We start from the raw sequence: 13,710 nt of genomic DNA on the forward strand, positions 1-13,710 counted from the left end.
AAAAAGCTAAACTATGTGCTTATTCTCAAGTAAAAAACAAAAACAAACCAAAAACCCCACAAAAACCAAAAGTACTCTGCAAGACTGAAGTATGTTATAAAACAATATGTACTGGGACTTCCTGGGTGGCACAGTGTTAAGAATCCGCCTGCCAATGCAGGGGACACAGGTTCAAGCCCTGGTCCGGGAAGATCCCACATGCCGGTGGAGCAACTAAGCCCATGCGCCAGAACTACTGAGCCTGTGCTCTAGAGCCCGCGTGCCACAACTACTGAAGCCCATGCGCCTAGAGCCAGTGCTCTGCAACAAGAGAAGCCACAGCAATGAGAAGCCCGCGCACCACAATGAAGAGTAGCCCCCATTTGCCGCAACTAGAGAAAGCCTGCGTGCAGCAACGAAGACCCAACGCAGCCAAAAATAAAATAAAATAAATTTATATAAAAAAACAATGTGTACTACGTGAATACAATTTTTTTAAGTATAACGTATAAAGAAAAAGGATATACACACACCAAAATGTACTTCATTGGAGAGATTAGAGGTGATATTTTCTTCTGTTTAAATATATTCCAAATTTCTGTAACATACACTTTGTGATCAAAAATATTTTATTTTATTTAACATCTTTATTGGAGTATAATCGCTTTACAATGGTGTGTTAGTTTCTGCTGCATAACAGAGTGAATCAGCTATACCTATACACATATCCCCATATCTCCTCCCTCTTGCGTCTCCCTCCCACCCTCCCTATCCCACCCCTCTAGGTGGTCACAAAGCACGGAGCTGATCTCCCTGTGCTATGCGGCTGCTTCCCACTAGCTACCTATTTTACGTTTGGTAGTGTATATACGTCCATGCCACTCTCACTTCGTCCCAGCTTACCCTTCCCCCTCCCCGTGTCCTCAAGTCCATTCTCTACGTCTGCATCTTTATTCCTGTCCTAAGTATTTTAAATGAAACTAAAGCTTAGTTATTTTAATTATGCTTACCCCCTAAGCTGTTAAAAGTTTTAAGAGGTATTCTTGCTTTCAATTCACAACCTAGGGTGGCAGAATGTTTCAGGCAAATCTGTAAAATGAGTTTTTAATATAAACTTAAATGTAGAAGGTGTGAATGTAAAAGGGTACAGCCAACATGGAAAACATTATGGAAGCTCCTCAAAAATTAAACATAGAATTACCATTTGATCTAGCAACTCCACTCCTAGTGTAAAGATTTTAAAGCAGGGACTCCAGATAGTTGTACACCAATGTTCAAAGCAACATTATTCACAACAGCCAGAAGATGGAAAACCCAAATATCTATCAACAGATAAATGGATAAACAAAATGTGGTATCTACCTACAACGGAATGTTACTCAGCCTTGAAATGAAATACTGACACACAGTACAACAGGAATGAACCTTCAAGACATTATGCTAAGCGAAATACGCCAGACACAAAAGAATAAATACTGTATGAGTCCACTTACACAAGGTACCTAGAATAGTTAAATTCACGGAGACAGAGTAGAATGAGGTTGCCAGGGCCTAGGTGGTATGGGTTTGGGGAGTTATTATTTAATAGATACAGAATTTCAGTCAGGATGATGAGAAAGTTCTGGAGACTGAGAACGATGACACTGGCATAACTTAATGTCATTAAACCGTATACTCAGAAACGGTTAAAATGATAAATTTAATGTTATGTATATTTTACCACAACTTTTAAAAATCAAATAATGATCCCATGGGCTTTTATCAAGCCTGTATTAATCAACTCAAAGATGCATTTTTAAAAATTAAATGTAGAAGTTTCAGACCTAAAAAATAATTCTGGGAAAGTATAATCATAATTCTGTCTTGGGAAGGCAAGCTCAGATTAGGGAAATTCTGAATGGAACATTTCTAAAAGAAATATCACCTTCTTAGAACTTACAGCAATTCAAACTAGACCAAACGAATTGCCTCGATGAACAGGTCCTTCCAGGGCTTGATTGATAATCATAAAAATGAGTTGTAATTAGCATGTCAGTTATGTTAAGTAGTTAACTTGTGAAGTTCAATGAGATAGTGACTTTTTTGCATTATTTTTATTCATTATTTTATTTAGGAAATACTTCCTCATAAATAGCACTGACATGTTCAGACTGAATTATCACTCATGCATTAACAGGTGAATCAATTATTTTTTTGCTCTATGGAGATAAAGCAAGGACAGAAGAACAGAAAAGAAAAATGGAAGCAGAGATTGGAAAAGAGTTTAATGCTCTCAAAGGATAATATGCCAACCCACTTGGATCTCCATATTTTCTTTGGCACTTGAAAATACATCCTGTGTTCCCACAGACTAACTCTGTGTCCATTAGTACTACAGATCTATATCCCATTCCCTGGGATGGCTTTTCCTAGCGACTGGCACTGTCCCTCAGAGAGCTGGTGGCATGGGGAAGAAAAGGTTATTTCATTTTACACTCTGAAAGCAAATTCAATCAAGAGGACAAACACAGACCTTCCAACTTTAGAAATCTACATCTAGAACTGGAAGACTGAAGGAGTAATGTAGCAGCCAATCTTTTGAACCCTCTAAGAGCACATTTGTTTTCCCTTCCCCTAAGAACCAAGTGTTAAGAGAGGGTGAGGGGAAGGCTTTGTTTTACTGATCCAGCAAAAATATATTTGAATATGTCTAGAGAGTTTAAAAAACAACATGAAATAAAGAAAATAATATAGGAAAACTTTGTTTTTGATGAAATAATGGTCTCAATACTAAACAATACCAGAAATTTAGGGTTGCCTCGTAAGCCAGCACGTGGCTTCACAGAGACCTCAACGCCCAAATTCTAACCAGGTGTATTTGGCGCAAAGGAGACTGATGTTACTGATGAGACTTTACACCTCCCAACCCATGTTCTGCTGACCTAAGAGCTTGCTAAGGAAAAGAGGTCAAAACAGAGTGAGCAACCCAGAACTGGTTAGCCCCGAGATTCTGACTGCTTTTCTGGTGTCATCCTTCGGGCATGAAGTGACTTGTATCATTCTTTATCTTGGAAGCTGATATCCTCACAGGAAACACGAAGGACTCTGAGTGTTGGGACAATCCATTGAAAATGGCCTGTATGTTCCTCAGCATACAAGCCATAGCCAGGTTTAGACTATTTGAAACAGCAATGTCAAATATGAAAAATGATTTTTTAATGGCAAAAAAACTTTAATTAAAGCACTTACACATAAACTGAAGATTCCTAATAGAGGTTTCTCTATTTTCATAAACTGGATGGGTGATGATTTTACTTCTCAGTTTAGTTGCTAACCCGCCTTACAACAGGAATTTATAGTTAATGAGCTACTGATAAAGTCTAAGATGCCTTGCCAAAAAAACCTCTGCCGTTATGATAATGTGAACAAAATGATAGTATATATTAATTCTTCTGACAATGACCCCATATACAATAATGCGGGGGGAAATCATAAAGCAATACAATCATGGCCCCTGCCTCTGAGGAACTTCAGGACTAACAGAAAGTCAATCCTAGTAAGTGGAAACCTAGAATGCAAATGCAGTGAAACAACTAAGCAAGCACTGAGATGCAACATGCAAACATATAGCCCACGTGATACATGCAAATGGAAAAAAAATATGTGCACAACAATTACTATATAAAAATTATGTCTCCCAGAAAACTGTTACATGAAATCCCAGAACTCAAATTCTCAGTATTGTAAGCATATGACAAAATGTAAGCATTTCCTCAGTGAAGATCATCCGGGTTTCCTGCAGGAACAAGTGCTTTTTCATAGCCTTCTTCCTTTTTCACCAACAGAAGTTCCCATTTGAAGACAAAAGATTTAAGGGTGTGGCCATCTTTCCCTATTTTTGAGTTCATTATATTTCAATTCTAAGAAAACTTTCAAACAGAGGAAACAGGAATAGGGTTTGGGGTAAACTTCTGGGGCACAACTTTACAACTCATTATGTCATATATCCACGCTACAGCAAAAGCAATTCAAAAAACCTCTCAAGTTACAGAAGAGCCACATGTTACTCATAGCATTTTCTTCCATACTTATTCTGATGAGCTTTTTGAGACTGAGCAGATGCTACAATTCTGATTTGGACACCAAATGTATTTCCCAGGTCCAGACAAGCCTCTGAAAGAATCGGCCTAAAAACCTTTTAAATAAAAATACACTTTAAAACTATTTCACCTATCCTCTGGTATAACTACATCAAAGGAGCAAAGTTTCAGAGATTTGCTGAGACACTGATGCTGTTACAGGTAGAACAGCTGTCATCCACTTCTCTTTTCTGCAATATTACTGCACTGCAAGAATGAAAACGAAAGAATGTCCTGAATACTTGACATATTCCACAAAGACTAAGGGACTCTAAGAATGTAGCATTCTCCAGAGGAGTTTCTGCCGTCCTTCATAAAGATGCAGCTGTACAGGTGACAAGGTAACCCTCCTAGCTTCATTTAAAGACCACATGCTGGGCTTCCCTGGTGGCACAGTGGTTGAGAGTCCGCCTGCCGATGCAGGGGACACGGGTTCGTGCCCCGGTCTGGGAAGATCCCACATGCCGCGGAGCGGCTGGGCCCGCGAGCCATGGCCGCTGAGCCTGCGTGTCCAGAGCCTGTGCTCCGCAACGGGAGAGGCCACAACAGTGAGAGGCCCGCGTACCGGAAAATAAAATAAAATAAAATAAAGACCACATGCTGCTGTCTTAGAATTTCCTAACACTCACTGTGATTCCCCTTTGCCTCATCAGTTTCCTTCAAATTCATCACTCATTTAAGAAGACTACTGTCACCTCCCAACCACCAACAGGTTACTTAACACGAAGCACAATTTGCAACAATGGCCTCAGGAAGCAATTCTTAAGCCCCATCATCCAAGAGGCTGCTTTCATTTCATTGCACAGAAGCTTTAGGCAATTCTAGGAAGTCGGGAATCTGACCACTCATTGTAAGTGACAAAAAAAATTTTACTGAAGCCAAGTGTTCGGGTTAGCAAAGCAAACAACCCAAGTGGCAAAAGCATTAGCAACAAAAAAGAATAACATTCAGGGTTGTGAAGCTGACTATGTTGCTTTTACAAAACACTTTTATTTTCAAAAGGAAATCAGAAAAAAAAAACCTCCATGATTACAAATAATTTTCTTCTATGGTTTTGTGTTTTTTTTGCACCAAACATACAGACTTTGCAAAATAGACTACATAAAAATAGATGGGTCAACAATTAAAGAAATGGATAGGACACAATAATAGTTCATTTTATTTTCCTAATAAGTCCAAGGCTGGAATGGAGGGGCCCAAGTTCAAACCTATTTATGGTATCATGAACCTCTCCTACGGGGACATCTTTGAAGTGATTTCATCTACTAGTCTCTGCTGCATGAAAAGTATCAACTGTGCCCTGTAATGGCCTAAAGCCAAACTAAAATTCCAGCAATAGACAGGCAGAACCACACTACATTCACTCCGTAAATGTTTACTGAATTGAAAGTCCTCTAGGTAAACATGACACACAGCCAACATCACCCTCTCACCCCCAGCAGAACTTCCATGTGATCAGGGGGGTCTAGGCACATAAACAGATGCTCACCACAGTGTGGCCATGCTCTGACCGGGAGGTTTGGATGCTACTGAATCACCCGAATCAGGAAGTGTCAAGTACCTGAAGAGAAGGCAAGCACCTGGAACAGTGAACATATATGCCAGGTAAAAGTCTGGTGGAGGAACTGAAAGAAATTCAGCACAGTTGTAGCCAAAAAACTTAGACTATCCAAAGAGCAACACGTAACCACTGAAGGATCTTAAGCAGGGAAGTGGCGTGATCAGGTATGTATGTCTGTGAAAGATACTTTGGCAGAATGTACAGACTAGATGGGGGTGATGGGGGAGACATACTCAGAGCCTAAGGCGGCTGCAGGAACCAGGAAAGAAAGAATGGAAGCCTATGCCAGGGAAACGCAAGTGGGGGAAAACAGGTAGACTCAAAAGCATTCTGTACCTGACTGAATGGGAGGAGGGAGCGGGATAAGGAAAAAGGCAGAGCCAAGGCTTACACTCAGATGCTCAGCTTAGGCAGTGAGCGATCTGTAATGCCACTTACTATGGTAGAGAGAACACAGCTAGTTTCAGAAGGAGATGAGGAATTCTACCCTGGACATTTTACCTTTAGCTACCTGTGGGATATCAAAGTAGGCATGTCCAGGGCTTCCCTAGTGGCGCAGTGGTTGAGAGTCCACCTGCCGATGCAGGGGACACGGGTTCGTGCCCTGGTCCGGGAAGATCCCACGTGCCGCGGAGCGGCTGGGCCCGTGAGCCATGGCCGCTGAGCCTGCGCGTCCGGAGCCTGTGCTCCGCAGCAGGAGAGGCCACAAAAGTGACAGGCCCGCGTACAGCAAAAAAAAAAAAACAAGTAGGTATGGCCAATAGATATTTATAAATCTGAAGATCAAGAACGATCTGTATAGATATATACATATATGTATAACCACTTTGCTGTACACCTGAAACTAACACAATATTTGTAAATCAACTATACTTCAATAAAAAGAATAATTTTAAGAAGAAAGAGATCTGGATTGGAGATTTGGCAATTTGGCATGAGATCACTCAGGAAAAAGTGTGTAGAGTAAGAAGAGAAGATGATATCGGACAGAACTCAAAGGAACTCTGACAGCAAAGGGACAATGGGTGCTCCATAACAGAGACGGAAGGAACAGGCAGAATAGGAAGATACAGGAGAACAGTGACACAGAAGCCCAGGGGCGTGAGCATCACACAGAGGAGGCAGTGTCAGTGTCGGACGCGGCTGAGAGGCCAAACAAGGTAAGGACAGAGAACGGTCCACAGGATTTAACAAAAATTGTTGCTGACCTTAAGAAGAGTTTCAGTGAGGCTGTGGATGGACAAGGCCAGGCTGCGGCAAGTTGAGAGCGTGCGAAAGGTGAAGAGGAGGAAACAGTGAATGGAAAGAACTTGTTCAAGAAATTTGACTGTGAAGAGGGGCCTCCCTGGGGTTGCAGTGGTTGGGAGTCCGCCTGCCAATGCAGGGGACACAGGTTTGAGCCCTGGTCCGGGAAGATCCCACGTCGCGGAGCAAATAAGCCCGTGCGCCACAACTACTGAGCCTGCGCTCTAGAACCCACGAGCCACAGCTACTGAGCCCACGAGCCACAACTACTGAGCCCGCATGCCACTACTACTGAGCCTACGTGCCTACGGCCCGTGCCCCGCAGCGGAAGAGGCCACCGCAATGAGAGGCCCATGCACCGCGGCGGGGAATGGCCCCTGTTAGCCGCAACTGGAGGGGGCCAGCGCACAGCAGCGGGGACCCAACGCAGCCAAAAATAAATAAATTTATTTAAAAAAAGAAAAAGAAATTTGACTATGAGGGAAAAAGGAGAACGGGGGTAGTAACTGTAAAATGGGCTGGAGCTGAAGGACATATTTTGGATGATCTTTTTATTCCAAACATGTTAGAGACCTGAAAATGTTTAAATGTTATTGGGAAGGAGTCAGTAGAAAGACAGAGGAGAGGACATAAATAAATGAGGTTTCTGAGAAAGACTAGGGAATGGGATCTGAAGCAGAGGTGCACATAAGCTATAGAAAGCTGGGGAATCTTCCACACAACACAAGAGAAGGACAGATACGATGAAAGGGAGTTTAAAGGTTGGGGAACCAGAGGTTGGAGGTAATTTCTTTCTTTAGCATTCTCTCTGCTATTGAGACTCTGCTAAAAGAGGCTGCATTTTTCAGTTCCACCACCAATTTATGAGGGCTCCAATTTCTCCATATCCTCACCTAATTATTGTCTGTCTTTATCGTTATAATCATCCTAGTGGGTGTGAGGTGGTAGGTCATTGTGGGTTTGATTTGCATTTGAGGGCATTCTCTCCTGAGGTCACCAATTCTCCCAGTGAAGGAAGATGGAAGGCTTACTGTTGAGAACAAGAGGGGAGGTAGCAACAGAAAATGGGGTGAAGCAATAAAAACAAGGGTCTCAAGTCTGAAGCAGCCACCAGGGAGGATGGGAAAGAGCACTGACCAGGGAAACCTAAAAAGATGCTAAGACAGAGCCCGGGGGGAGTTGGAGACCATAAGTCTATAAAGGCATCCATTTGATCTCCTGTGAGCTTTTCTTCTCCCAGAAAAGAGGTTTTTTTGGTTTTCTGGGTTTTTTTTTAAACCGAACTAACCAGAATTGGAATGGAAAGTTGCTCAGAGAACTTTTTCATTTAAAGGCAGGAAGAAGTGCCCCTGAAAAATCCATCAGTTATTTTTTAAAGTCCTGCAACATATCCATTAGAAACGACAGTCTGCATAAGATTCACTCTCCTTGACCCTTGAGAGCAAAGCACCTCTCAAGACATGTGTTCACTGCAGATCTTACATCTGTACTGTCAAGACTTATGACTACAAGCATGGTGCTAAATTGAGCAAATGGCCAACTGCAAGGAACACCACACATCTGTCATCTCAACAATTGGCAATTCCTTTAAAATATGTCAGATACTCCTATCACCAAGTGTTAAGACTGATAGTAACAATCATATATACAAATAATAACCAACTACACAAAAGAAAATGACTTTTGACTTAACCAGTTACCTAGTAGTCGACATAGCCAGTCTTCAGTTTAATCAATTCAGTAAGTACATCCCTATGTTAATATGAAGTAAAGATTTAACTCATTTAGAGATTTATCTTTAAAGCATGCCACTGCATATGCTGGCCACAATTTTGTGCTCAGGGATCCCATCTTGGAACTGACTTACATGTGAACCACATTTATACCCAGGGTTTGTTACCTTTTGCTGAGTAATATGGCATTCCTGAAACTCAGTGGCTTAAAACAACGGCAATTTGCTATTTCTCTCAATTCTGTGTTTTGATTGGGCTCAGCTGGGGTCACAGGCACTGGGAACTTGACTAACTAGGGCTGAAACAGGCCTTGCTCGCATCTCTCTCTCTCAGGTGGGCTCTCTTTCTCCACCTAGTCTAGCCCAAGCCTCTGTACATGCTGTTGGCCTCCAAGAGGGTAAATGCTGGAGCTGCCAGGCCTCTTAAGGACTAGGTCCAGAACTGGCACACATCACTTCCACCACATTCTACTGGTCAAAGTCAGTCACAAGGCCAGCCTAGATTCAGAGGGAGCAGAAACAGACGGCATCTCTTGATGGGAGGAGAAGCAGTAGTGGAGGGATGGGAGGAATTGCTGGCAGTCATCTTTGGAAAACACCTCTACCACAGCTGTAAACAGTATTACTGAATGTTTTACACAATACCACTTGAGTTCAGGATTGAAGCACTAGAGAGGGGATAGACTTTGTCTATTTCCCAAACTAGAACTTTTTCTTAAGCATGGAAAAGAATACCTGGGCAAAATATTCTTTTTCCCCCATGGAATGCTAAGCTTAGAAAAGCCATGGAATCTTTTCTGGGGTTGTGGAATAAATAGAGACCATCCTTCAGGAACGGTCTGAGTATAATCTTCCCCAGATGAGACTCATCATTTTCTGAAGTCATTTCACACTTTACAATATATTATGTATGCATGAGTATGATATCATTTTTTAAAGTATATCTAATACTAGAAAACATAGAGGTCTCCCCAACTATTTGAATTCTTGCTATCCAAACTCTATCTAAACTCAAGAAGCAAATAGATTTGGATAAATTCTTCAATACTCAAACTTTTGTAACTGGCTCTCCTAGGCTCAAGAATGAACTAGATTTGGATATCACAGTATCTCTTACAATCTGGAATCTCACTATCTGAACACAGCAACCCAGTAAATCTGTCTCATAAAAAGGACTTACACCCCAGGGCTTCCCTGGTGGCGCAGTGGTTAAGAATCCACCTGCCAATGCAGGGGACAAAGGTTCAAGCCCTGGTCCAGGAAGATCCCACATGCCGCGGAGCAACTATGTCTGTACGCCACAACTACTGAGCCTGGGGTCTAGAGCCCGTGCTCTGCAACAAGAGAAGCCACCGCAATGAGAAGCCCGCGCACCGCAACAAAGAGTAGCCCCCGCTCACCGCAACTAGAGAAAGCCCGCGCACAGCAACAAAGACCCAACACAGACAAAAATAATTTAAAAAAAGGGCTTACACCCCAAAATATTAACTTGTTATCTTTAGATGATATAAATTACATGTAATGTACATTCTTCTTTATGCTTCTGCTTGGATTCTAGATTCCTTGAGGGTCCAAACCTTGTTTCCCATGCCTGTCTTACTCTTTAATGTAGTACACACAGAAGGAACAGCATAATAATAATAATAAAGGTCTTAAAAATTAAATAAATTCAAAAAAATTTTAAAAAATAAAGAGCGATGCTTTCTCCAAAAAAAAAAAAATAATAATAAAGGTCTTTGACTTCCCTTCAGTTTCATCTTCCCCACTCTTTCAGATAAAGGAGGACACTGTCTCAGACTCCTCAGCTTGAACTGCTGATTATTAAGATGTAGCCAAGCTCTTGTTGGACCACAGAGGCAACGCTTTAAAAATTTTAAAAGAATTTTTTTAAAGCTACAAACTTGATTGCATTGGTTTTTATGGCTATTTGATTTCCGAAGTTCTCAGAACTTGATCATTTGGATCACACATAAAAGCCACCGTGGAAGAAATCTCTTTAGAGATTAATATCCCCTCTTCAAGAGAAATGCTGGAGGGTAGAAAAAAAGGACCTGTCTAAAAGTATTAATAAATGGACTGGTATTTTCACAATGATTAAAAGATACCCATTCCACAGATCAACTGCTATATTAATAGAATCTAAATATACAGTTACATATTCAACCCTGAAAGCAGCTTAAAAAGGTGAAATTCACCAGCGCCCACTTCAAATGGATACTTTCTAAAATCTAAAGCACACTATAAACTGTTGTCAGGGTTAAATCATTTTTCCATTCCTTTCAGCATTATATACCTTGGTATTTTCATGTTACTAGCTCACAACGCACACCAGCTTCAGCAACTCATAGTATTTGCCTCCAAGGGCTATAATCTTCCCCCCAAAAAGAAAAGGCCAAAGACAAATAAGACTATGAATCTGGGGGGGGGGGGTTAAGTGTTATAATATTGCTTTATAAAATTGTAATCCCCAGGTGCAGAGTTCTGCAGCAGATGACTTCGGAGAGTCTCACATACAAATAAATATAAACAAAAAGCTTACTTACGAGAGCAGACCAGAGCGTGCCTAGATGTTCATCTCAAATATAATAGAGTAGGTAGTCTACCCGAGGCAGGACAAGAAATGTCTTTTCATTCGGTTCATCGCACTCCTGGATAAAAGTCCCTATTAAGTGAAACCCCTTGGTGGACTCCGTGGTGTGGGGGAAAGGGAAACAGCGTATAGTTTGTGACATTCGGAGGCGAGGAAGAGATGCTAAGGGCCGAGGGAGGACCGGGAGAGTCGGAGGGGAGGTCTCCTCTCACGCAAACAGCGTCGAGAGCAGAGACAGACTTCAGCTACGAGCAAAACCGCGTCCCTGAAGCTCAAAAAAGAGAGGGAGTAGGGAAAACTTTCCCGACCTTCTCCCAACCCTGTCCCCCCTCCTCTTCGGAAGAAACGCTAGCAAAGGCGCTAACGGTGCGGAGCCGGCCGCCCCATCACCCGCCCGGATGCAGCGCCCAGCGGACGGGGGGCCGGGGGGGCCGGGGGACCCGGACCGGAGGGCGGGAGGGAGAGCGCAGGAGTAACAGGGCGCGCCGGCCAGGCCCGCGGGGAAGGGGGAGCAAGGAGAAGGCAGGGGCGAAAGGGGCCTCCGCGAGCTCGGGCCCGCGCCCCCCCTTCCCCACGGCTACCTGGGAGGCCAGCCGCGGCCGCGCGCCGTCCATGTAGGCCCAGCAGCCGGGAGCGCCGGGAGGACCTCGCAAGCGTTGCGGGACCCAGCGAGTGGCGGGCTTAAAGGCGGAGCTGGCGAGTGGGCCGGGGGCCGGGCTGCCGGGTCACGTGGGCCGGGCCGCCTCACGTGATACCGCCTCCCAGCTCGCTCGGCCAGCCCCGGGCAAATCCGCTCGCCGGGCAGGCTGGGATCCTGTAGTCTCTCGGCCCTGGGCCGGCGGGCACGGGACTCCTCAAGAAGCCGATTGGCCGTCCGAATCCGCCCCCAGGCTCTGCGGAGAGTCGCGGTCGCGCTCGGTGGCTGCCGAGACTCAAAGGCTTTTGTCTCTCTGGGAACCAGGGACGCGCGAGGGGCGGGCTCCTGCCGCCCTCCCTGGATGATTGATTGGCCGTGGGGAGGGCCGTCCAGCCACCCCAAAGGGACCTAGGACGGACATGCAATTGGAAACTCCTCTCCCTGCTCCATAGCGCGCCCTACCCACGTGGGCATTACTGAGGTGGTGCTTGCAGGGAACAAAGGGCCTCGGAGGAGAGGCTCGTTTTACTCCAGAAACGCCCCCACCATCCCCCCATTTATCTACCGGTCGAAAAGCCCCTAAGGGCCGGGAATAGAGAAGGTGGCAACTGAACCAAGATCAGAAGGAAGGAGGGAGTGAGGCACAGGGCCCAGGTAATGGAAGGAAGGAAGCGGTACCTCGGGGAAGCAGGCTGTCAAGATTGGAAGGGACCTAAGACAGCAAAAGACCCATTTTTTTTTCTTGTTATAAATGAGTAAACCGAGGCTGGGAGTGGAGATGCTTCCTGGTGCTTCATGCAGCCTAACATCTATTGAGACCACAGTCATCTTTATAAAGTACTGCACAGCTTTCTGGAAACTCCCTGGCTCTACAGTATAAAGTCCCAACTTCTTGGCATAACTTTCCAAGCAATTTTGTTTAAACTTTCCCCATTTAAATAGGAAAACACAGCATTTTCTAAGCTAAAAGAAGCCTACTTTTCCTCATCTTCCAGCGCTTGTGCAGTACTACTGGAGGCTCTGGCTGCAGAGAATTCCTGTTTTCCTTGACTGCTCAATTTTCCTTAGATTACTTACTTTTTCCCTCAGTTGCTTTACTCCTCTTTATGTTTGTTCATTCTTTTGCCTCAGCCTGAAATGCCTTGAGTCAGCACCCTCTCCTCCCATAAAGAAAACCAGAACCAGACAGTAGTTAAGGCAGTAAAAACAGATTTTAATCAAAAACTATTGCAATAGGGGAACTGAGCCCAGTTGTATACTGAGGTTTCTTTTCCCCTATTGCAATAGTTCCTGAATAAACTCTGTTCTTACTGCTTTAACCACTGTTGAGCCCTTGTTATCTTTAACAACACGCCAAGGTACACATCAGTCTCCTACTCATCTTTCAAAATCCAGGTCAAATACCACCTACTCTTGTCTTCCTACCCTGCATCCTCCTCCTGATTCAACAGCATCGGCAGCTGAAGTTCATTCAGATGGTGTCAGATGTAACTCCTTCCCTGATTTCCAGGACCTTGTACATATTCTGATACATAAATCTCACATTGCTCAAAAATGTACTGTTCACTTCCTCTAAGAAGTAAATTATCTATCCCTATCTTCTTCCCTAGATTATAAACTCTTTAAAACAAGACTTCTGGGCTTATTTCTGTGCCCTCAGTAGCCACTGAATGAGGAGGGTCCATGTGGTAGGCCCTCAACATCCACTGAGTGAAGGTCCACGTGATAGACCCTTAATATCCACTGAACGAAGTGGCTTGACCAAGGTAGCGGTTCAGTGAATTTACTAAAAGAGGCCTACTTTTCTCAAAACACTGAAGTCAGTTTCTTTAGGTATCAACCTGATCA

The 13,710-nt window shown here is 43.7% G+C and overlaps 1 protein-coding gene across 14 annotated transcripts in view; it reads right to left on the reverse strand.

Moving 5' to 3' along the window:
- Positions 1-13,710, reverse strand: part of RCBTB1 (RCC1 and BTB domain containing protein 1) — a 52,737-nt gene that overhangs the window by 38,215 nt on the left and 812 nt on the right. For 4 of the 14 annotated variants that reach the window (XM_067713950.1, XM_067713949.1, XM_067713953.1 and 1 more), the window contains exons 1-2: positions 11,807-12,128; positions 11,179-11,283 (exon numbers count right to left, since the gene is read on the reverse strand). The exons of 1 other annotated variant lie outside the window; for it this stretch is intronic. Coding sequence is in view for 1 of the 13 variants with exons in the window: in XM_067713939.1 (XP_067570040.1) it covers positions 11,807-11,839 (33 nt within the window). In the remaining 12 variants the exon portion in view is untranslated. Of the gene's footprint in view, positions 1-11,178; positions 11,298-11,806; positions 12,129-13,710 lie in introns of those variants that run through there. 9 more of the 14 variants (XM_067713939.1, XM_067713952.1, XM_067713948.1 and 6 more) reach the window with 5 other exon arrangements.

Source organism: Pseudorca crassidens, chromosome 18 (genome assembly GCF_039906515.1).
Source record: "Pseudorca crassidens isolate mPseCra1 chromosome 18, mPseCra1.hap1, whole genome shotgun sequence".
NCBI classification, from domain to species: domain Eukaryota; kingdom Metazoa; phylum Chordata; class Mammalia; order Artiodactyla; family Delphinidae; genus Pseudorca; species Pseudorca crassidens.